At 38.8% G+C, this 23909-nt stretch overlaps 1 protein-coding gene across 6 annotated transcripts in view; it reads left to right on the forward strand.

Moving 5' to 3' along the window:
* Window positions 1–23909, forward strand: part of fbxo38 (F-box protein 38) — a 65517-nt gene that overhangs the window by 23301 nt on the left and 18307 nt on the right. For all 6 annotated transcript variants that reach the window (XM_017303390.1, XM_008402763.2, XM_008402765.2 and 3 more), the window contains exons 7-13: window positions 1258–1351; window positions 3807–3937; window positions 4685–4855; window positions 4950–5092; window positions 14402–14582; window positions 20514–20705; window positions 21183–21338. In XM_017303390.1, coding sequence (XP_017158879.1) covers window positions 1258–1351; window positions 3807–3937; window positions 4685–4855; window positions 4950–5092; window positions 14402–14582; window positions 20514–20705; window positions 21183–21338 — 1068 coding nt within the window. The remainder of the gene's footprint in view (window positions 1–1257; window positions 1352–3806; window positions 3938–4684; window positions 4856–4949; window positions 5093–14401; window positions 14583–20513; window positions 20706–21182; window positions 21339–23909) is intronic.

Raw genomic sequence — 23909 nt, forward strand, 5'->3', positions numbered from 1 at the left:
CTTGCTCAGTGCTCCTTGAGAGCTTGGGAAATCTTTTTGTATCCAAATCCGACTTTAAACTTCTCCACAACAGTATCTTGGACCAGTATCATGATGCTCTCTGCACTTTAAACACAACTCTGAGACCATCACAGAGCAGGTGCATTTATAGGGGACTTGATTACACACAGGTGGATTCTACTTATCATCATCAGTCATTTAGGACAACATTGGATCATTCACTAACTTCTGGAGTCAGTTTGCTGCACTGAAAGTAAAGGGGCCCAATAATATTGCACGCCCCACTTTGCAGTTTTATTTGTTAAAAAAGTTAAAAATATCCAATTAACTTTGTTCCTCCTCACGGTTGTGTCCCACTTGTTGTTGATTCTTCACAAAATAAAAATTTTAGATCTTTGTTTAAAACCTGAAAAGCGGAAAAAGGTTGAAAAGTTCAAAGGGGCCGAATACTTTCACAAGGCACTGTGATATAATTTTGACATTGCAGCAATTCCTCATACAGTACATAGATGTATCAAGATTGAAAAGAAAAACTTTTATCAGGAAGAGCAGAACCTGGCTCAGTGTGACCAGCCATCGCTTCAGATTTAAGAAGACAAATAATGGAGAACAAAACCTCATTTCTCAAGTCTGTAAGTTAAAAGAACATATAACGTTTGTCCCAGCAGAAGCTATCTTCTCGGAGAGCCAAAGGGTTAATCACTGAAAGACAGGGGATTATCATCAATAAAAGGAAAACATCTTTGGAGAGAAAAACAGACACAGAATATAAAGTTAAAAGCTGGATTAACCTCAAATAATAAAATTAGAGAGCAACAAAGTGAAGAAAGTAGTCATTATGTCCGCTAGCATCCAAAACTTATAGCAGCATAATGCAGATAACACATGACTTTGGAGGATCTATCTGGCCATAGTTAAAAATAAATACAGAAATAATAACCATGTGACTAAATTTACAAAAAGTATAGTTATTAAAAGACTGTGTAACTGTTGTCAGTAATTAAATTATACTGTGAGACATGTATACATCTCTTTTAATTGRCTTCTTTATTAAATTACCTATGGAATAACTACCTGATTTATTCATTATGTGTTATGATTTTCAGTTTTATTTATTAGTCACTTATTTTTTTATGTATTTAWATGTATCTTTTAATATTTTTGTTTTTTAAACTTCCTTGGTATTTTTTACACAATTTATTTCTTCAAGTATAAAATGGTCACGTTGTCTTTAAGTCCTTTTATGTGTTTACTTAGGAGGATTTAGAAACCTTCACACCATTGTGTTTGGAGCTTGCAAGAATGCCTTGGAAGTGGACTTGGGCTACCTCATTATCACTGCTGCCCGCAGGTGCTCAGCCGTTTATGTTAATACTTTTTATATATTCATTCAGCTAATCATTATGGAGTTTAATTCTTGGAGAGAATATCTGTTGAACTGTTATGTTTTTGTTTAGATCGACAGTCTCACATACACTCTCAAACTACGCATGTTCTGTGAGCTACACAGCATTTGTGTGCCCTCTTGAGAATTGAAATTTAATTCTCAAGAGTACTGATTTCCTGCGTTTCTCCTGACAAATTCCTTCATTTTCCACAAAATGTCTTGGGAAAGTCAGATATTTCATGTGCAGCAACACAAATGTAAACAATGGARGGAGGAGAGAGAYGCACATTTTAGCTGGAAATAAAAGTACTAAAATGAGTTTATGTCAGCTAAAGATGATGGTATCAAGGTTTGTTGTATCCTCTCTACTGGCGACTTTTCTCCAGCAGACTTTTCAAGAGGTTACACACTTGAAAATAGGAAAGACATAAAATCAAGAGCAATTTTCAGTGCGTTTCTCATTCAGAAGTTTAATGCAATAAGGCACAGCTCTAAAAGCCCCCTGGTTTCTGGGAAGGTGGTGATTCAGGCAGGCAGCTTCCTTTAAGCAGTAATGCACTAATCCCTATATACAGTTTGAACCTTTGTTTTTGAGAACTAGAAACATTACTAATATTGCCTATAAATCTGTTAAAATAAAAATCCTTCTTTGAACTTTTGTTTTTCCAACTTTCAAACAACACAAGATATGAAACAGGAAAAAGCTGATACTCTAGAGGCTACTGCTAGCTTGGCTAAAGCCGTGCACTCCAGTTGACCAAGGATATGCTGTAGAGGCTTCATTGCCATCAATCAAAAGAAAATCTCCAACGCCCATCAAAACACACACACCACCCGGCAAAGTAATTGTGTCCCAGAATGAGGTTATCGGCAACCTGATTGTGGAAGCCATTAACAAGCTGACAAACAAGATGGTGACATGATAATGGTGGGCAACATCTCTAAGCTAGCCAAAATGAATGCAGCTCATATAAATGACTGTAAAACTAAACTATCCGGCCTGGGAAAAGATGTGGTCGCGCTCATTAAAGAAAGAGTGGCGCTGAAGGAAAGAGTGTTGGAACCAAATGCTTTAAATGCAGTTGGAATTTGAAAATCCAGGGCTTGAAGAAAATTCATAAAGAAGATACCCGCAAAGAAGTTGTTGATATTTTAGCCAAGATCACGCCACACTGTGCCTCACCAATTAGTAGTGCAGTGGACACAGCGCGCTGTTGTGGAAAAAAGAAGGAAGACACTGCCAAATACCGATTCAGTTCAGCATGAGGCACCACTGAGATACTTTCTGGAAACTCACCAAAGATTCCAAGACATGCAAGAAGTTGGGCAACCACTACAAACAAAATTTCTGCAAATTGGACCTGGAGAAAAGAGCTGCAGTCTGGCCCAAAATGGAGTTAGCCAGGAGTGAGGGCAAGAAAGTCTACTAACAAGTTCACGTCAGCTACATCAGCAGGGTTTGGGTATTCCCTGATTGACTGAAGAACCAATTATAGTGTCTAGTAATCACACACTGCAGTAGGAGCAACACAAGGACTTAGCTTATGGCTCAGAATGAGTTATATTCTTTTATCTATTTTTAAAATGCCTTTTGATTAAGGAGGCTAAATAAACAAATGAGGCTGTTTAAATAGGCAMATTTGAAGTTCACATGTTTGATCAACTTTTTTGATAAATGTGTCCTAATCACGTTCTTTGGTTAGAGGTCAATTGCTCTGTTCTGAATTCAGTTTAAGTGAGCTGGTGTTTCATTCTCATTAACAAGCACATCAGGTWCAKTTACCTTCTCTGTTATTTATTCTGGTGCTTCCCTTTTATATCCATTTTTCTTTCTAATTTTAATTGTGTGTCTTTTTAAATACTAGGGTTTTAAATCAAATTACATTTTAGGACATGTATTCAAGAATTAAATTTTTTTGCTTTGGAAGGGATTTACCTATATGCCAAGTTTCAGATCTCTATAATGTAGGGTTTGGCCCGTCTCAGATAGGTGCTCTAGAGCAGTGTTTCTCCACCCTTGGCGTCAAAGTACACTGCCCTGCATGTTTGAGGTGTTGCCTTGCCCAGCTGATTTTATTTCATGGATGACTAACATARCATATGCAGGGGAGTTTGCCTTGAGGACCAAGAATCTGAAACACTAGAGCAATTTGGCCACATCCACTTTTGGATGCTATTGAAGACACATTTCTGTAAAGTTTGAGTTTTTTAATATGTTAAGGCCTCCAAAAAGCCACAAAGTGCTGGAAAAAGGGGAGGGGGAACAAAAAAACATGGCAAATAAAATAGGCCTTCACACCACTATTGCTGCTCGGGCCTCATAATAGTCCTCAACATTTTAGATTGTTGATTTACTGAGAATATTATTTTAACATTTTAATAAGTTGATGTTTAATTCTATCCCATTTGTATTTTACAGGCTTCATGAACTGCGAATCCAGCCTTCACTTACTAAAGATGGAGTTTTCTCAGCTCTCAAAATGGCCGAACTTGAGTTCCCCCAGTTTGAGACGCTCCATTTGGGATATGTGGATGATTTTCTTCTACAATGTTTGTATTTCTCATAAAGCTTAGAAAAGAATGTGGTTAAGTCAGCATGCCTAAAAGAAATTTTCTTTTGTGGTGGCTATTGTAAGTATGCTGCATTCAACCTGTTTTTGTTTCATTTTTTACTCTGACTGATACTAATCAGTATATTTATATTATATCAGTATATTTGAGGAGTCAAAAAATACTCCGGGTGATATTGCTGTTAACCCTTACATGGAACATATCTCCTCCCACTCTGATTGGCTTGTAGCCGTCTAAACATACTTCTACATAGTTTTTAWTCAGTAAAAAGGCCAGTGTCTATCTGTTAGCGAAAATGCACTCTAATGTTMACATTTTTCAAATTCAAATATACTTTATTGATCCCAAAGTGAAATTAAATGTTATTTTAACTCATTGAGTGGAAACAAAAGTTCTTTGAATGCGCTATTAAAAAACATAGATGAGGTTTTTATATACACTCTTCAGAGCCGTTTTAATTTCGGCTCTCRGACACTAACAAAGACGACTTTTCCCTAGATTTGTGCTAAGTAGGAAATTAGTTGGCTAGTCTGTTTTGTTTTTTTTYCCTCACCTTTTAATATGGGTAAATATTAAGTTTTGAAGTCTCATTTTCAAGAGCAACCTATTTCGATAGCAACTGTATAATTAGTGTATGTGCCATAAAATCCAAATTTMTTTATGATTATCTTATATATAATAAACTTGCTGAAAACAGGTAAATGTTCTGCTGTTTTGCTAATGCAGGTAAGATGAGTCACTTGGAGCTGGTGAAATATGGCCTAGCTGATGTCATTGAGAACCCTGGCATCATCACGGATATCGGTATCAAGGTGGTAAATGAGGTGTTCACTAATATTAAATATCTGCTTATCTACAACTGTCCTCACCTTCATAACCCTCATCAGTGGATCACAGGTAAACCTCTTCTTTTTTATGCTGACATGTTAAAGTCTACTGTTTAGTCTCTATGTGGAACTGCAGATGTGTTTTCTGCTACCTTCATCCTCAGATCACTCCAGATGGAGCCGTCTTGTTGACCTTACCTTAGTTCGTTGTCATGCTATCAGATTGGAATCTTTCTGCCACTTTGTAGAGTTACTTCCCTGTTTGGAGTTCATMTGCTTGGACCAAATGTTCAGAGAGCCTCCTAAGGTATTTTAGACACTCTCCCTCACATCATCCATTTCTTTAAGCATTGGGGTTTTCTAGTTATGTAAAAAAGAAAAGTAAGCAAATTACTCAGATTTTTAGGGTGAGGAATGCTTTATTAGAGACACCAAAGTTTTCGTTCATGTTTGTTATCAATATATCCGATGGTAAAGTCAACTGCCGGTGTTTTTTCCTATTGCTTCCATGCCGTCAATTTCATGTTACTATGCACCAGTGATTCTCAATACATGGTGTCCTGATGCTAGTTTTATTCAGACCAAGTAAGAGTATTTCAATTTAGGTACTTGCTGATATCAGTACCAGAGTTTACTGGAGAAAATGTACTAAATCTGATGGTTGGGGAGCCGTGGTAGTCCAGGGTTTCCCCCAGTGTATTATAAGCCTGGCAGCCCACCATACTTCACTAGCCCCCAGCCAGGCTAAGCATTGCTTGTTTTTGTTTTTTGGAAAAATACAAWAATAAAGATAAATAACACAAAAATTGTTTTAAAAATCGCTTAATTTTCTTAAAAGCCAGGATACAAGTGTCTCTGTTGGTGGGGCAGATTTATTCCTAAAAGAGAGGTTTATAGTTTATGCATTTAAAGCTAGAAGAGCTGAAGTTTACCTCAGCGCTGATCACACGCCTCCTTTCACTCAAACTAGTCACAGGGGTCTAAAACCCTTGCGTTAGCTCTGGTTGCGCAGCTCTATGTGATTGCAGGAATAACTTTCAGAGGTGCAGGTTGAGCGAGCGGTGAGAATGATTTCTAATTGTGAACAAAGAATTAAATGCAGCGTTTACATCTCAACACGCTGCCCAGCATGTGACTCTGTCTTCCCWGTAAAGTTCATGAATGTGTTCCCGGTTGGCCGGTGCGTTAATGGTTAACGAACCACCGCTAACCTCATCATGCAGGTTCAGCCCAGTGAGGAGCTTTCGTTCTCGCCTCATAGTCACGCTTCATGCTGGTTTTATATTATTATTTTTTATTTTTTTCCTGATTATATGATGCATCAAACCAAATGCTTTGTTCACTCCTCCCATAAAGCTCGAGCAACTAAAACAGTTTCTGTGAGGCTTATTGAAAACTGAGACACAAAATGGAAAGATACTAAAGCCGCATTAACACCAGTWAATTAAATCTCCCGTTTGTTGTGCATCTCTGTTTTTAAATTTATTTCAGATTTTTAACAAAACAATGMGCACTATATATAGACATTCAAGTCATACTTGAGTGCTTGGGAGAATAAACACAAACTAATAAATGACAAAACAAGAATCAAAAATAAAACAAGGCACACAAACAAAAACCCAGCAATTATTTTCATAAGTACATGGATAAAAAGTAGATGACTAAAAATTAGGGACGCTCTGATCAGGTTTTTTGCTGTCGATTCCGATAGCGATCACCCATGAGGCCGATCTCTGCCGATCACCGATCTTTGTTGATCGCCTGGATTGGTTGTTGATTTTTCGGTTTAGGTAGAAATGATACTATGTTATCTGGCAAAATGGAAAAATTATCTGGCAATAAATTCAACTACGCTAGACATAACAGACATATTTTAAAACATATCTCAAATYTTTTTTTTTATTTTAGTTAMATGCTGCTTTAAGCAGACGTTCAGTGTGAGAGTTCACTGTCGGAGTTTGAGCGATTGGCACACCTCTACTAAAAAGTAAACGGAGGTTACAGAAGGTAAATAAAATATAAATGAGACAGAAAACACCTAAAATGGGTTACCTGAAGGGCTTAATGTATTCCGTGCTACTAAAATTCTTATAAGACTTGGATAAAGTGTGTATATCRTTACAACAGGGAAGTAAGGGGAGCACCACTCGTGGGGTCACATCGAGCGTCAAAGACAAACCATTGGTCCAAAAACGGCRACCAGATTCTTAAAGATGTGATTTCAGAACCATTGAGAGTTTGCCTAGTTTTGTCCAGTTTCATGAACAAAAGGGCATCTTTTATCCAGTGAGAAATTGAGGGTGGGAGAGGATTCTTCCAATGCATCAGAATAATACATCTAGCCAGTAGTGTGAGGAAGGCCACAAGGTCARCATGATGGAGTGACAGTAATTGGTYTTTGGAGAGAAAGTTCCAAATAAAGCAGTCAGTGGAGAAAGCTGTAGTGTGGTCAAGGTGATTACAGAATGGGAGTCAAAAACAGATTTCAAAAATTGGAATAGAGCGGAACAGGTCCAAAGCATATGTCAGAGAGTGGCTGGGCCCAAACCACACTTCACACAGCTTGAATCCACATCCAGAAAGATTCGAGGCATTTTACTTTTGGATCAGTGTACTCTATGGACAACTTTACACTGAACAATTCTAGAACAATGCAGGCACATATTGATGAGGAATGAATGCATTCTAGAATAGTTTTTTACTTTTATTTTATTTTTTTTTAAATTTCCTTTATTTAACCAGGTAAACCCTGTTGAGATCTTCATCTCATTTTCAAGAGGGACCTGAGCAGAAGTCTGCAATACACAGCAAAAACGCCACATTTTCCACATTTCATTATAAATCTCTATGTTAAGATCATCAGACCAAGTAGCTTGAAGCTGGTTAAGCCCAGGAGTAAAATTGGAAAACAATGCGCACTATATATAGACATTCAAGTCACCTCCAAAGGGTGATTTCCCACCAAAGGGTGGGAAATTGTTCCCACCCTTTGGAGTGGGAACAATTTCTACCAGTTGATCAACTATTTTGGAGGCAGGAATTTTTTAAAAACCCGGGAAATGATGACAAATAAATTCTCTAACTTGTAGAAATCTAAAAAAAGTGGACAGCCGGCAAGTTATAATTTAAAGATAATTGAGGAGATGAGGCAAAAGTGTAGGTCTTTAACAGAAAAAAGCCCATGGCTTTTCTACACTGAAAAACTCCCGTTAATGAGTAAAGATTGAAATAGAGGATTAGAATTTAGTGACGATAAAAGAGCTATTCTCTGGATCCCAAAATTTTGCTTAATCTGAGTCCATATTCTATGGACTCAGATTATGAGTCCATAGAATATGGAATATCATAGAATATGCAACATCAGATGTTGCATATGTTCCTCTGCAACATCTAATATAGGAGATGTTGCAGATGAAAGTACAAGGAGAATACAAGGAAGCAAAGCTACATGAGGCCTCTTCTATTGGTAACCATTTGAAAATCTCACAGTTCACATTACATCAAAATAACATTGTACGAATATTAACAGACCAATAATAGAATAAGAAATTTGGTGTGGCAAGCCCTCCCATTTCCTTATTTTTTGGTAGGACACWCTTTCTTATTCTAGGAGGTTTCTTGTTCCATATAAACTGAAAAACTGAAGCATCGAGTGTCTTAAAAAATGTTTTGGGATAAATACTGGTAAACACTGAAAAAGGCACAAGAATTTCAGCAGAACATTCATCTTGATGCAGCTGATCCTGCCTGCTGAAAAAAGTGGCAGCATGAACCAGCGCTGTAAGTCAGCTGGTCAAGTAAGGGAGTAGAATTGATTTTAAAAAGTTGTGAGTGATTCTTAGTTACACGGATTCCCAGGTACTTAAATCCTTGCAGAGAGATCTTGAATGGCAAACTAGTGAGTTGGTATGCTGTAGCTGCATCATTAATTGGAAATAATTCAGTTACTAAAGTTCAGTTTATAGCCAGGTATTTGTACAAACTTTTCAAGCAGGTCTAATACCCTTTAATATTACTCTGGTTTTCCGGTTGAGTGGACACTGGCGCGCTTTTGCTGCTGCTGCTCGTCTGCAAACGTTCATTATTTTTKATCTTTTTTTTAATTGTTTTGCGATTGTCAACTGTTTCCGTTTCTTTTTTGCACCCACTGTGTGCTAAGTCTCCTATTAGCTTATCTGTCAGTGATGCACGGTGGTCAGTATTGGCTTACCTGTCAACCGCCAATTGGTTTCATATCCTTCGCTGACTTTTCCATTCCACAATGTGTGTCAATAATTTTTATATCTGGATTTTGCTCCTTTGGACTCTCYTGTCACTCCTCGTTGAACCTGTGCCAGGCATCGTACGATACTCACCCAATGAGCTTTTTCGACTCTGTTGGCATCTGCCCAATCATCTGCCGGTGATGCTGTGCCTCCATCCGGATGTCGTTTTTCTCTCCCGCTGGAGATGCATCCACTGTGAGTCTCAACAGAATTTCCAGCTCGACAGGTCAAAACCCATCCATTCCATCTGGACCAACAACTGTCGACCTGCCAGTAAAGGTCTTAACATGATAGCTAGCCTAGCCCTGCCAACTCCACCTTCGTCAACTTCGGTCTGCTCATCCAGGATCTCACCGCCTCCTTGGCCTAGAGTGTCAGCCTTTTTTTATCAACAACCTTATAAGGTCTGGAGCAGGGGACTCTGCACATTTTGTTTGCAGGTCAGATATAGCACTAGATAGGGCAAGACTTTTTTTGTGTGGTTGTTTTTCTTAGATATGCTGAGTAAGCTATTATCTCCCCAGTAAATGTGCCTTACATGTCTSCCAAATTGTTGCTGCAGATACATCTGGAGTAACATTAGAGGAGACAAACGATTCTAAACGGTCATTCACAGTCTTGACAAAAACARGATCATTAAGTAAAATTGARTTAAAACACCACGGAGACTGTGAAGTGGTGTTGTAGTACTCAAGACCGGTCTTGAGACCACTTTTTGATGGTCTCAGTCCCGTCTCAGACTCGACCGCATTTGGTCTCAGTCTTGTCTCGGCTCGGGCATTGAGGACTCTGAATTTTATTTCAATACCACAACTGCAGAAATGTCACTAAATATACACCATACTGTCCAGTTTATTTGTTAACATCTTTGTTTTCACTGGATGCAGAACATACTTATTTAATTAGCGAATAAATAAAACACAAGAACGGAAAAGCAAGCAGAGAATGCTCATTGCTCTTAGTTGTTTTTGTCACCCGTCATGTGGCAGACATTACAGCACTGTGTGTCGCCTGGCTTCATGCGGCGGGAGAGAAAGAACAATCACCTTGTGCTTGGTTACGTCCTGCTTGTTGCTCCTTGGTCAGTGTTCATAGTTGAGTGTTGTTTACAGTTAGTGCATTGCTTTAATTGATATGTTTAATGGTGCAGACAGATACAGAGGTGGTTTCTGACATGAGTGATGGGGAACAAAGAGTTTGTTGTGCTTTTAATATTGGTTAAAATTATTTCAGCTCTAAGTATTTAATATCTAGGTGTTTTTAAGGGAATGTGAATCTTTCAGATCAATTTGAGAAGCAATTTTGATCATATTTCACATTTTATTGTGTCATGTAGCGCAGGGCGCTGGTCTTGGTTTTGACTTGGTCTCGGGTTAGGTGGTCTTGACTACAACACCACCGTGAAGTAGGTCTGACCGGGAGAGAGAGATCCAAAATGATGGGAGAATAGCCTGAGATTACGATGGGATTATAGCAACATGACCTAACTGAGGAGAGCAGTTTGTTACCCAGAAGAAAGAAACACTGGGGAGAAAAAGGAAAATGTTCTGGTATTAGGGTTGAAATAATACTGATTACATAATATACTTTTTTACACTTCCTATGAGAGTTCACCCCTTTAACATTCCAACTGACGCATCTTAAAGCGCCCCCTGGTGCCAATGGGGCGTCAGTACTTGACATAATACCTGAAGTGTGATAAATATGAAAACGACAGTGAGGTATGAATTGTAGCGCATATGTAATAAGTATCACCAATACAAGAAAAAGGGACCCGTAAAACACGCACACAGACGGGGAAGAAAAGAATATTAAAAACAGAGAGGAAAAGGCAGGCACCAGAAGTCTGCTAAACTTATCAGTGTGGTTTAATGCTTCCTTTTGCCTAAATCCCAGCTCCTTGCAACYGCATTATGGAAAAACAGATAAATTAGAACCCCACTGTTTATAGCTTAGAATGATGAAGCTGTGTATATTTAATGTAAATACAGTATTATTCACTAAGGCCAAACAAAAAGAAAAAGAAACCAATGTTGGCTTTCCAAGTCAACAAAGAATGTTACACAAATTTTTTTTTCTTTTTAATCCTGACCGATATCCATCCAGGATTTCGGTCAGGATTCCATTCGGGAATGTGATGCAGAATTTCGCAGGAAATATCAACACTGGCTTTTATCCCTGCTTGTACAGTTCAGTCATGGCACTACTGTATTCACCCCACTGCTTCACAACCTCTGGACTGCAGTCATCATAGAATATCCAATTCATATTTGATTCAAATGCAACCTAGCATCCAGGTCGCATTCATCTGACCTGAACGTCACTGATACTCGACAAATGTCACTATTCTGCGTCCTGACACATGCAAGCGGGGAGAAAAACAACCATGAGGACTATAATGAGGGTTATAGTCCGCTTTTTAACCCTGGATTCAGCATCATGTTGCATTTCATCAGACTCATGTTAATCTCTGTTTGAGTCAAAGCGTAAAAGGAAGACAACTAGCAGCAAAACGTGACTTTCCTAATGTCTAATGTCACCAACTGTCTATGTCAGTGTTTCTCAACCTTTTTTGGCCCAGCGCCCCCACAGCCTTCATCCAGGTCCCTCACCCCCCCACCAAAGAGTTTGCAGGCTACTTTGCACTGACTATTATTGTATCACTAATATTACTATCACTATTGTAGATGTTTTGATTTTTATGCTTGTTTCTGTATTTATCATCAAAAATAATTTCCCAGAGAACAAAAAAGTCACGGGAATAGAAATTATTTCCACAGGCGTCTATGAAAAATGTAATGAACATTCAAGTTAAAATCTGTAGGTCTAACAGCAGCCAATCAGAGTGGAAAAAATATTATTTTTTGCCATTTTCTGGTTGTTAAATATTCCACAAAATGACCAGATAAAAGATGTTCAACATGCCAGTTTAAACTTTGAACTATTTGCAAAACGACTGAGCTGCAGCATTAAAACATGGATAGAACTGTAACTACATTAATCATAACTCTTCTTCTCTTCAGTGTTTCTGTCAGTTTCTGGTGGTGCAGCTCTGTGCTGCCTTCAGGAGAATGGGACATCAGAGTATCATCCATAAAACTTCACCCACATGGCATTTATTGTGCAAACCAGAGCTTTCAGTGGAAAAACTAAAGTTCCAGGTCCTTTTAATGCCATACAAATATGAGACAGAAACATGGATTATATCTTTATATAGATCTGTCTATTGATTATAGATTAATAGTTTTACTGGACAGAAATKACAAAGAACAAATCTGGTTCTTAATCAGTAGCAGGAGAACGGAGCTGCGCCAAGAAGCTAACAGAAGCTAACAAACACTGAATAGAAGAAGAGCTGCCATCGATACAGCTGCAGCCAAGCATGATTTAATGTTACACAATACAGTTTTACCAAGTTGCTCAAAGTCTAAACTGTTCATTTAAGGTGTAAAGTTTACCTTCGACCAAACGCCCCCCAAAGACATCCCAGCGCCCYCCTTTTGTAAAAATGTCCGCCATCGCCCCCTGCCGTYCTYTGAACGCCCCCTGGGGGGCGGTACCGCCCACGTTGAGAACCGCTAGTCTATGTGAATGTGATAAGTGGTAGTCTGATATGACAATGATATTGTGATGCAACTCGGTGCTTGTTTGTGGAAGTTATCCCACCTTGATGTTTTATGGCAAATGGTTAGATTTTGAGGCTTGGCCATGCCCACATGCTTTGATGCATCTAAAAGTTGATAACTTTAGATCTTCAATGCCTCAAGACTGCTGAGTGATTGTGAAGTCTGCATGTCAAAAGCTTTGGAAAGCATTTGCTCAGATCCAGTGTTACACTCACGAAACAGACAGGAGTCCTTCAGTTTCGGTAACTTTATTTGCCCCACGCTGTGTGTATTTTCTTTTGGAATTGTTCTCCTCAGAAGCAGCCGGKCACAGACGGACAGAAAATCGTTACAATGTTTCTTCTTTTTCAGAGCTACAGTGTTAAAACTGACCAACTGACACCACTTCCGCTTYCCAACAAAACAGTGACGTAGCACGCTGCTCAGATTCTGTATTGCTTCTGTGGCTGAACAAAAATAACTGGGCAAATAAAGTATGTTAAATAAATGGAGTGTTTTATCTATAAATTAAAAAAATGGGAATAATTTAGATAAACTACTTCTACGATGCAACACCAGCATGCGCAGAAGAGAAAAAATGATGACCTTGACGGAGTTCATGTTGGGTATGGATCATAGCTTCTAACACTTTTTTGTAGGTCTTGATTCAAACATGGGTACCTAAATTCATGATGGTCTGTCAATCCATGGCTTGGGGCTACTTCTGTCTATGTAACAAGTTCCAGTTCTCTATGATGTATGGTTTGACCTAGCTCACATTATGGGGCATTTTAGAGCAGCTTGGGCATGCCCACATTAATTTCATAATCTTTGATTAAGTTTGATGAGTTTTTGAACATGTTAAGACTGCCAAAAAGTCACTTAAAGTAGTGGAAGAATTCCTGTGCTTACAATAGGCCTTTGCAGCACTTTTACTTCTCAGGCCTAATAATTGGCCACGTCTCTGACTCCTTTGAGAATGATCTGAAACAGTTTTGGCTGTCAGTCATAGGCTTTATCATTTTAAGGGTGTTTTCACACCCGTTAGTTAGTTGCCCGTTATATTTAGTTCGACTGGGGAGCAAAATTGCAAGATTTGTTAAATTTTTAACTGGTGCAATTTGCTTTCACACTGCATCCATCCAAATTTATTGAAAAAAGCTGCTGCCCCCCTTACCTTTGCAGCACTGCACCAAGAACTACAGAAGGAATCAACACAAAACCTTTGAAGAAGACCAATGCAACTTTCTTCTTCACAAAATGTAAACAAAAATGGAGTGGCATCAGATTTTAGCTGTTGAAGTATTTCTCCATTGATACACATACATAACAGGATTGGACATCATTGCTGCGCCTCACTGGAGGTAGTGATGTGCTCCTGAAGGCACCATTACTATGAGTCATGTCCACAAAACCATAATGTTCAAATGTGGGATGAACAGGAATCTGTCACAATTTTTCAATAATTCAATTTTGCATAATTGCCACTATTAAAATTAGTGGATGGTCTGCTTGAGTTCACACTGCATTCAAACCACTCCAGAGTTCATTTCAACCAAACGGTGACCAAAGTTTTTAAGGTGGACCAGAGTTCACTTTTTTGGTCCGCATTAGAGTTCAATTGTTCATTCAGACCTCCCCAAACAAACCGGACCTTCTAAACAAACGGACTAGAGTTTGGTTCAAGTGGACTATAAAGGGCTAGAGTGAAGTGCACCCTAAATGTCGATTTTGTGTGTCTGACAGGGCTGTGCCAGAGTGGGTCTGAGCGCAGGAACTGGTATTGGTGTGTCATCTGCACTTGTGAGCAACCAGAATGCCAGCAATGACAATAATCAGCACCATCACCCCAATGAGGCCAACATGCCTCCTGCTCCTCCACCTGTCAACAATATCAATAACAACCAAAGGCAGCAGGAACATGATGGTAAGTTCTACAAAAATTTTACTTAAGCATTCATGTCTTCTGGAATATTTTTCACAGACTTGGTACTTTTTTTTTTTATTTTTTAGAAAGGATCAAGTTATGGGTAAAGATTCTAAAAAATATCCCATTTTATTTTTTTCTTCAATTTCTGAAAATAAGATTTTTACAATTTTCTGAAGCTATACAACAGACTGGAGATTTTCTTGGATTTTGTTTTAATGAATGAAGTAGTAAAAGTGGGCACAGCCAGGTCTTGAATAAGGCTGTGCCCACTTTTACTACTGATTGAATGCTACAGGCAGACATGTGGAAAGTCACCTTATGTTTTTTTTTTTTTTTTTTTTTTTTTTTACCAGTATCTGTGATATTTACATTCAGCTTGGCATTGTCTCAGGGGAATAATTAATCAAAGTGCAGAGAGAGGTTCTATATACTTTATTGCTCAACATAATGTTTTGGTTGGGTGTCTGCTTTGTTTTAGCATTTTTTTCTATATTTCATTGCACACTAAGTTCTGCATATAATATTCTGTGCATATATTCAGGTATTTTTTGTTGTACATGTTGCTTTTAATTAACAGGTTTATCATATTTTCGGTACAAATAGGTTGCGCTCTAAGTAACCAACTATTCTGCGTACCTACCTTATTTCTTTACTTGTTTTTCACAAATCTGTCTAAATCTGGGTTTATGGACACTTGTTACTCGCCAAGATAATCCATCCACATCACAGGTGTGGCAAATCACCATGCTGATTAAACAGAATCATTATTTCACAGATGTCTCACTSTGGCTACAATAAAAAGCTACTCTAAAATATGTAGTTTTACTATATTGATGGAGTCTGAAAACCAGCCAGTATCTGGTGTGGCCACCATTTGCCTGATGCACTGCAACACATCTCTCTTGCATGCAGTTAGTTGATAATATTGTCGATTGTGGCCTGTGGACTGTTGGTCCACTCCACTTCAATGGTTGTCTGCATGTGCTAGATATTGTTAGAACCAGAAACACATTGTCATATACAGTGTTTCAGAGCTTCCCAAATATACTCATTGGGTGACATGTCATGGAAGTATGTAGGTCTGTCGCAATAAACGATAAATCAATTAATCGCATGATAAATTAAACCTATCGACCTCTTTTAAGTTTTATCATCTCTTACTGCCTTTTTTTTTTTTCCTTTCTCTTGATGACACTGAATGAAAAAAGGCTCAACTCCGGTGCTCTCCACTGACCCTCCCTTCCTCATTTCTTTAGTCTAATGTCCAGCACACACTATTGTCGGACGATTGTCAAAACCTGACAGACACATTAGCCGACAGAAATCCTAGGTATAACGGTTCGATCGTGCCGTGTGATGTCCAGCAACACAGCCATTATTTTGGACTTGTAGCCCAAAATAATGGCTATAAGTCCAGTTAACTAGTTTTAAAACCAGGCATTAATCAATGCTTTACTAGAATCTACCTGTGATGCATGTGGCTAGAGTCAGCTTAAAGTCCTGACTGAATGAAAATCATTATAACCTATTTATGTCACATTAATGAAGAACAGCTGAAAACTTACCGGGTTTATTAACTACGGTAGCAATTTGGCTCCAACTCCTGTCCTTGTCATTTCTATATTTTTTGCACGAAATGTTAAATATTAATGTTGTTTCCACATATCATCTCCAATGTCCGCTGGATTTCGGGTTGCATCGTGTCAGCTGTTTGGGATTCCCCTCCGTAATTTCCCCTCAAAGCGCGGAGGAGAATCCAAGCTTTCTGATTGGCTACCTGTAGCATTYAGCGTTAAGCTCCCAGWCGGGGAAAACCCCTGATTTAGATCRGAGCGGCCACGACRATCTAAATCACTACAGGATGATCGGTTMCGAAATCACCAGCGACAATCTTAGATCAGCCAACAATCTAAGATTGTTGTGAAAATAGGGGCAAAAAATGGTGTAGTGTGAACTATTACATAAGGTAGTGTGATGTGCCCATCTTCTCCATTTAAATCTAGTGATTACTGAAGGGGGGGCTGCACAGTGGCGCAGTTGGTAGAGCTGTTGCCTTGCWGCAAGAAGGTTCTGGGCTTGATTCCCAGCCTCTGTCTTTCTGCATGGATTTAGCATGTTCTCCCTGTGCATGGTGGGTTTTCTCCGGGTACTCCGGTTTCCTCCCACAGTCCAAAAACATGACTGTCAGGTTAATTGGTTTCTCTAAATTGCCCCTAGGTGTGTGTGTGTGTGTGCATGGTTGTTTGTCCTGTGTGTCTCTGTGTTGCCCTGCGACAGACTGGCGACCTGTCCAGGGTGACCCCGCCTCTCACCTGGAACATCAGCTGGAGAGGCACCAGCACCCCYACCGACCCCGCCAAGGGACAAAGGTGTAASAAAATGGATGGATGGATGGATTACTGAAGGACAATATAGTATACAGACTTCATAATCTGCACTCTTTTGGTTGAATGCTGTATTTACTTCCACTTTGGCTTTATGCATTACTGGCATGCATTAATAGTCATTTCCATTAAATCAGTGTCAAAAGGTCTTGAAACAATATTATCATTTATCGCAATAATTTTTTAGACAATCGCTCAGCAAAATTTATYATCGTGACAGGCCTAGAAGTATGCCATCAGTGCAAGTACGGTGATGTTTTCAGCTTTCAGAAATTGTGTATAGATCCATGCAATATGGGTCCGTTCATTATCATGAGGTGATGGTCATGGATGAAAACTTAAGAAAATTTTGTAAACTGCCTGTCCTGAAAAATGTAAGTATAACTATTAGTCTTATGTTTTGTTTAACATTTACCAACCTGTTCTTAACCTAGCTACATCATTACCCAGTTATATTTACACAGTACAGTATACTTGGAAAACTCTTGGAAACTTATTGACTTAAATAGAATAGAATCCAACTTTATTGTCACGACACATCACAAGTACAAAGCAACRAAGTGCAGTTTCCATCCATCCAGAAATGCATTTCCTAGCCAAAAGCAATAATTTGTCACAGAGTTTGAAGTCACCATAAATCTCTGGTTTAAGAAGAGCCCACTAGTTCTCAATGGGGTTTTTATATCTAGTGAGGAAGGAGGCCAATTCACTATTCCTTCATTTTTAAGGCTTTTACTGGCTAGCCTCATAGTGGGGTACTTTGATGCATGTAATGGAGCATTATTCTGTATGAATATCATGGTATTCTTTAAAAATGTAGGCTTTTCCTGTACCACCGCTTGAAGAAAGTGTCTTCTAAAAACTAGGAGTTGGTTTCACGGTTGATTTTGAGTCCATCTTCAACCCAAAAAGGTTTAACTAGCTCATCTTTAATAAAACCAGCCCATACCCATGTCAGTAGAAAGAACTRTGTATTTTACAATTTAGGCCAAATATGTCGAGCACAACAGCAGAAAAAGACAAAAACCAAAAAAATAGGGAAGTTTTCTGAGTCCAAAATAATAAAACACTCCTTTCAACGATGACATAAAATACCGCTGACTAGGAGTAAATGTAAAGGTACAAAGGCTGAGCTCTTTGGCTAGCCACAAACCAGGAGCAAAAGGTTTGGAACAAAAATGGTGGAAAACACTTACCAGTTTCCACTGTGAACACAGCACACTCTTATGCCCCTTTTCCACCAGCTTGGCTCTATTTCAGAGTGACCGCTTTTCTACGCCGACTCGGCTCTGYAGTAGGGTGCCGCCTCATGGTGGTGGGGGGAATAGCACTCTGCCTCCAGAAGCCATGTGCTGTGCTTCCTAACGCGAGTTGTTTTTCTGATACAAAAGAAGAAGAGAGAGCAGAGCTATTTTTTTATAGCCTGTGATTTTGATTTTTCTGACACTTCAAGACAATGTGCGGTGGGAGGAATGCCACACATACAGGAATACAGCTGATCTCCACCTTGCAGCTGGAGGAAAGCAGGTGACTGTGACGGTGCAGGTGAGCTAACGATGATTTTTGTATTAAACTACTATAAACCTTGTAATACATTGCTAAATATACATGCGCTAATGTTAGTCAGGGTGTTGTTTCACTCAGGGTGTGAGTGAAACAATAACGGGCAGACTACTATATAAAGAACTCGGGGACCACTTCTTTACAAATGTGATGTGTAATAATAGAATACGGAACAAATTGGCAACCCAAACTGAAGCTCTATTCTATGCACCTTATAATCTGGCACGCCTTGTAGTGCGGAAAATACAGTAAATTAAAGACAAAACGTAATTACTTGTAAGTTTTAGACCTATACAGACATGGATAAAATACCACTATCGTTTCCAATTAATAGTTCCTAACCATTTAATTAGAGAACTGATATGTAGCCATTTTACAATAATAGAATATCATATAACATGTTTTATTATCTCACAGTGGAAGGAAAGCATAGAGATAAACCATAAASAAATCAAGGCAGCATGCTGTACAATACTGACAGTTATAACTAATGTGCAGCTGAGTATCTTCAGAAAATGCGCATGTTGTGTTTGAGCAATAAAAATACAGCAGACTTTGTTTCAAATCTCTTCCATGACTATATGTAGTCAAACTTAAATATAGCAAAATCCAAAYAAATATATCTCCAAACTGCTCACCTGGCCGGAGAGCAGCAGCGGCGTTGGTTGCGTCTGAGTCGGTGTTCACCGTGGGGCTGTCAGGCTCCCAGCRGCTAACKAGGYTTTCCATTCTCTCCACTACAGTGACAAAAACGACTCATTCCTCACGGCTCCATCGAGCTGCTGCTGAATATTGAAATCCAATGCAAAGAAAAGCAGATATTTTTGTTCACCGCTTGTTTTATCTTCCATCACTTCCTTGTTGCAGCAAGTTTGAAACTTGCGGCTTCATTTTTCTTCTGTCCTTGCTGCTGAACAGTCTGTCCACGCCCTCAGCCAATCAGTGAACAGGATCGAAGCTTGCGTCATCCACCAAACCAGGGCCGGCCCGGCTGGGGCCGGTGGAAAAGCTCTGAAAGCGAGCTGAGTCGAGCCGGTGGAAAGGGGTCATTAGTTATTCACTTACAATTTCACACAGTACTGCTCACAGTAAGTTACCAACAGTATACACCTCACAGATGAGAGTTATCACACAGATATATCAACTGCTGATCAAGGCCCGGGGAAAAAGTGGCCCGTCGCGTCTGGCATGGAGMTCTTTATGGATTAGATGACGAGTCGCAACACGTCACCTGTGGTATCCAGGTAGATCTGAAATATAAGAGAGAGCTCTCTTATGGAGAGAGACCCTAGAGGTCAGTGACCATAACGGTGACAAAAGCTTTCATAAAGACAGATGTGTTTTAGTTGTGCCCTTCATTTACTGTAGTATTCAGCTGCAGTTGACTGAAGGCATTTATTCATCTTTTACATTTTTACACACTCATTTGGATTTTTGGATAAGGAATGAACTTTATTCTGCCCACTAACTACTCTGGGTAAAGATTGTCTGTAGTGTGTGATCCCCGTTTTCTATCAAGATCTCTATGATCACAGCACATTTGGAATAATGAACCCCACAACTTCATCAGAGGTTAGATCCTCCATGTAAGAGGCGTTTACTTCGGGACAAATTGCAACCGCTGATTGGTCAGTTACTGACAAACCCACTGAACAGGTGACGTCATGTCAATTAGATGCTCCCTCACTACTTATGACATTSGTGGCATTGTTCTGTGTGATCAAACTGCACTTTTTGTTTTGTGGTCAGCCTAAGGCTAATTAGCAAACATGTGATCTCACAGGTGTGGCATGTCAACATGCTAATAATTATTTAATTATATGAATTATCTTGGCAAATGAGAAGTGCTCACTAACCCAGATGGAAGCCTTTTGTGTGTGCATAGAATAAGTTTTTATCTCTAAATAAACCCCCACTATTTCTATCTAACCCACAAATCAGTGGACTTAAGGAATAATATTTGCACGTGTTTTTCTCCAAGAGCCACTAGAAATAAATGGATTGCAGGAAGAAGATGAAGATGAAGTGGACGAGGTTGCATATGAGGAAGAGAAAATGGAGCTAGAGCCTCATATAGACATAAAAGAAGCAGAAGATGGAATAGGGATAGAAAATATGGCAGGCCCCATTTGTCAAGCTGGAACGTCACAACCTCCTGATGAGGAACAAGCAGGTTTTGAACAATTCTTTTCTTTGGATATGAAAACTATGATATTGTACTTAAATATTATCCTATTTTTGTTGTTAAGAAAAGCTAAATTAATCATTTTATTTGGTAACACTTTATTTGAAGGGGTGTGCATAAGGCTGACATAACATCTGTCATGAACATGAATGTTTATGACAGTTGTCATGAAGTGTCATTCGCTAAATAATGACACTTAATGCAAAGTGGCATTAAAAGTCCATTAACTTTGCATTAAATTGTATTGACAAAATTATGCAAAGTTGGCACTTTTAATGTATCTTTTAGAGCAACTTTGCATTAAAAGTGTCATTATTTAGCGAATGACACTTCATGACAACTGTCATAAACATAAAGACTTCCTTATGTTTATGACAGTGTCATGTCAGTCTTATGCTCACCCCTTCAAATAAAGTGTTACCTTTTATTCTTTTTTTAACAATAATTTTTCCCTTCCACCTCTAGGTCCCAGTGGTGTGAACCATCAGTGTAGAACTGCTAGTGCTGTTGCTCCTAAGCTTCCATCGGCTGTCTCGGACTCTGATAGTGATGAAGAGGAAGGTCTCGTTTCCAGGCTGATACCACCTGCCTGTTTGCAGGAGCCAGCATCCTGTGCAAAAGGTGCGAGCTCAACTCAGGACACACATCTAAGTGCTCTCTTACCCTGTAGATTTAAGAGTCTTGCTCTTTTCTGTTGGGCCAACTTTTAGTGTAATCTTTGATTAGTTTCTCCAAAGTAAAGATTCAATCAATTTTTAACTGAGGCATTGCTTTCTTTGATTGTTTTTGGGACTGTGTAGCTGAAGGAGGCACAGAAGCAAAGAGCACAGCAGCTCTGYATCGTCAGCCGTCAAAATTAGAACCTTATCCAATTTTTCCTTGACACCACAGCAAATTTGGAATCGATTTACAAGAATCACACTGGACCAAATAAGAAAATGCATGAAGCACCAGATCCATATTTTCATAAGTCACCAAGACGGACTACATTTGTCCAAAATACTACCTGCAATTATAWATTTATGGGCATATTTATACATATAGGCTGTCAATGTATCACTTATGGCTATGCATACATGCAAAACATGTGGATTTAATTCTGAAACCTATAGTGCTAAATTGGGGCTGACAAAATCTGGTTCCATTGATTCATAATTACACTTCTAATATGGGAGACRGCAGCAGATTACCAGGCTGTCAGGTCATTTCTCTAGACTGCTCAAGTATCAATAGTGAATGTATCTGTTTTCTTTCTCATTTTCCCTGTGAGATAAAATGACAACCAGCCTTTATGTAATTAGGTTGGCTTCCTCTTCTAATGCTAGAAGTGGAGCTTTGACATAGAAGCAACCTCAGTGGCCGTCTTGCAGTTCTCTTTCACTTTACTTTGAGAGCATGGGAAATGTTAAACACAGACTGAAAATGCTATGTAAATTTGTCAATATCATATTTTATCCACTGATATTTGTGTGGTGTGTTGACATAAGGAGGTAATATCAGTRAAGCTTGTTTTTCAAAATCAGACACCTACACGTAGAACATCAATTGTGTTTAAAGACATATCCAGTTCCACACTGTCATCCATGTCAAAACAGGATAAAAATTTTGAAACTTGGGGGGGAAAAAAATCTGAAACTGAAAATAAAAACCTTGAGCTTCAAAAGTAGCTTTGAACATTTTTCTTTTTTAGTTTCAATTTAATTTTTCTTTTGAAGAAGCTGTATTCCTCCAAGTCGGCTCCATAGAAACTGTTTAAGTCAAGTTCTCTCGCTCAAGTCGCCATAGCGACGTCGGTCAAGGCAGRTGAAGTGAGAGAGCAAAGGACAGAAAGAAAAGTAATTTTGGAAGTTGAGAAGTACAGTATTTTACACACCCATTCAATAAATTAATGATGGAAAAGTCCATTTATTTTAGGACTTTTCAGTTATATATGATGAAACATATTACATATAAATGCATGCAGATGGATGTTTGAAAGCCTTTATTTCTGTTGATCACAATGATTTTCTACTTATTAAAAACATGACATTTAAAGTAGAATATTATATGAGAACAATTAAAAAAATATTTCTAAAATCAGAAATATGAGCTTAATGAAAAGTGTATTTCATACTTGCTAAGATTTTWATTTTTGAAAGATACTTTTAACAAAACTCATCAGGATGTTTTTATTGAATATGAATGTATGCAACACCACACAGCCTTTATCGCATGATCCCGCATTTCCTGAGTGGAGGTGCATGTAGTTTTACTAGTATGAGTGAAAGGTGGCACAGGAGATCAGCGACGAGTTCAGTGTCTCAGTCTTTGCTGACATATATATATATATGTGTGTGTGTGTGTGTGTGTGTGTGTGTGTGTGTGTGTGTTTTTTTCATTTAACATATCTTAAATCGTCTGCTGTGTTCTTGTATAATCAATTGAAAAGGCAATAAAGTAAAAAGAACAAATCTTTTAGTATTGAAAGCATGTTGGCATAGCAGCAGTGACAAATGTTAGGCTATTTTTTCCTCGTCTTTTTGGGATCCGTCATTCGACCACAGATATCCTTTGGCTTTTAAGTTAGAACTCTGTAGTCAGTGAAGTTCACTCTCAGAATCAGTGTTTAACTTATGTTTACTCATGTTATCCTACTTTGTTTGATTACATAACCTGGTCATTAAATGGCCGCTGCCTTATTCATTTGCTTCCCAACACAGGCCAACCGCATGAGGGAGTGCGAGTACTTCATAGCTCATGGAGCTGATAAAGAGAAAGAATGTATATTTTTATGGACTTACAATTTCTTTGGGAGTCTTTTCACTTCYCAGCACATGATGCGTTGCTTTTGATTTCCCAGCATGTTCTCCAAGGTCTGGAATATCTTTCATATTTTCAATGATRATTTACTATGGTCACTGAAACTTGAAAACATTTTAAGATATCTCCTTGAAGCTGTTGTAGCTTCCCATCACTGAGAGGCTAATGCCTTTGTGGAGCACCTGCCTCTCCCAACTTACTTCTTYCTATGAGAGGGTTAACACCTAAACATGTACACCTCCGGTACTTAGATCCCTAGACTGTAGAGTAGTGGTTCTTAACCTTTTTTGAGGTACCGAACCCCCCAGTTGCATATGCGCATTCACCGAACCCTTCTTATTCACCCCCCCCCCTCGACACACAAAATACTTCGTGGTATTCTGATTTAGTAAT

The sequence above is a fragment of the Poecilia reticulata genome, unplaced genomic scaffold, assembly GCF_000633615.1.
Source record: "Poecilia reticulata strain Guanapo unplaced genomic scaffold, Guppy_female_1.0+MT scaffold_256, whole genome shotgun sequence".
Classification (NCBI taxonomy): Eukaryota; Metazoa; Chordata; class Actinopteri; order Cyprinodontiformes; family Poeciliidae; genus Poecilia; species Poecilia reticulata.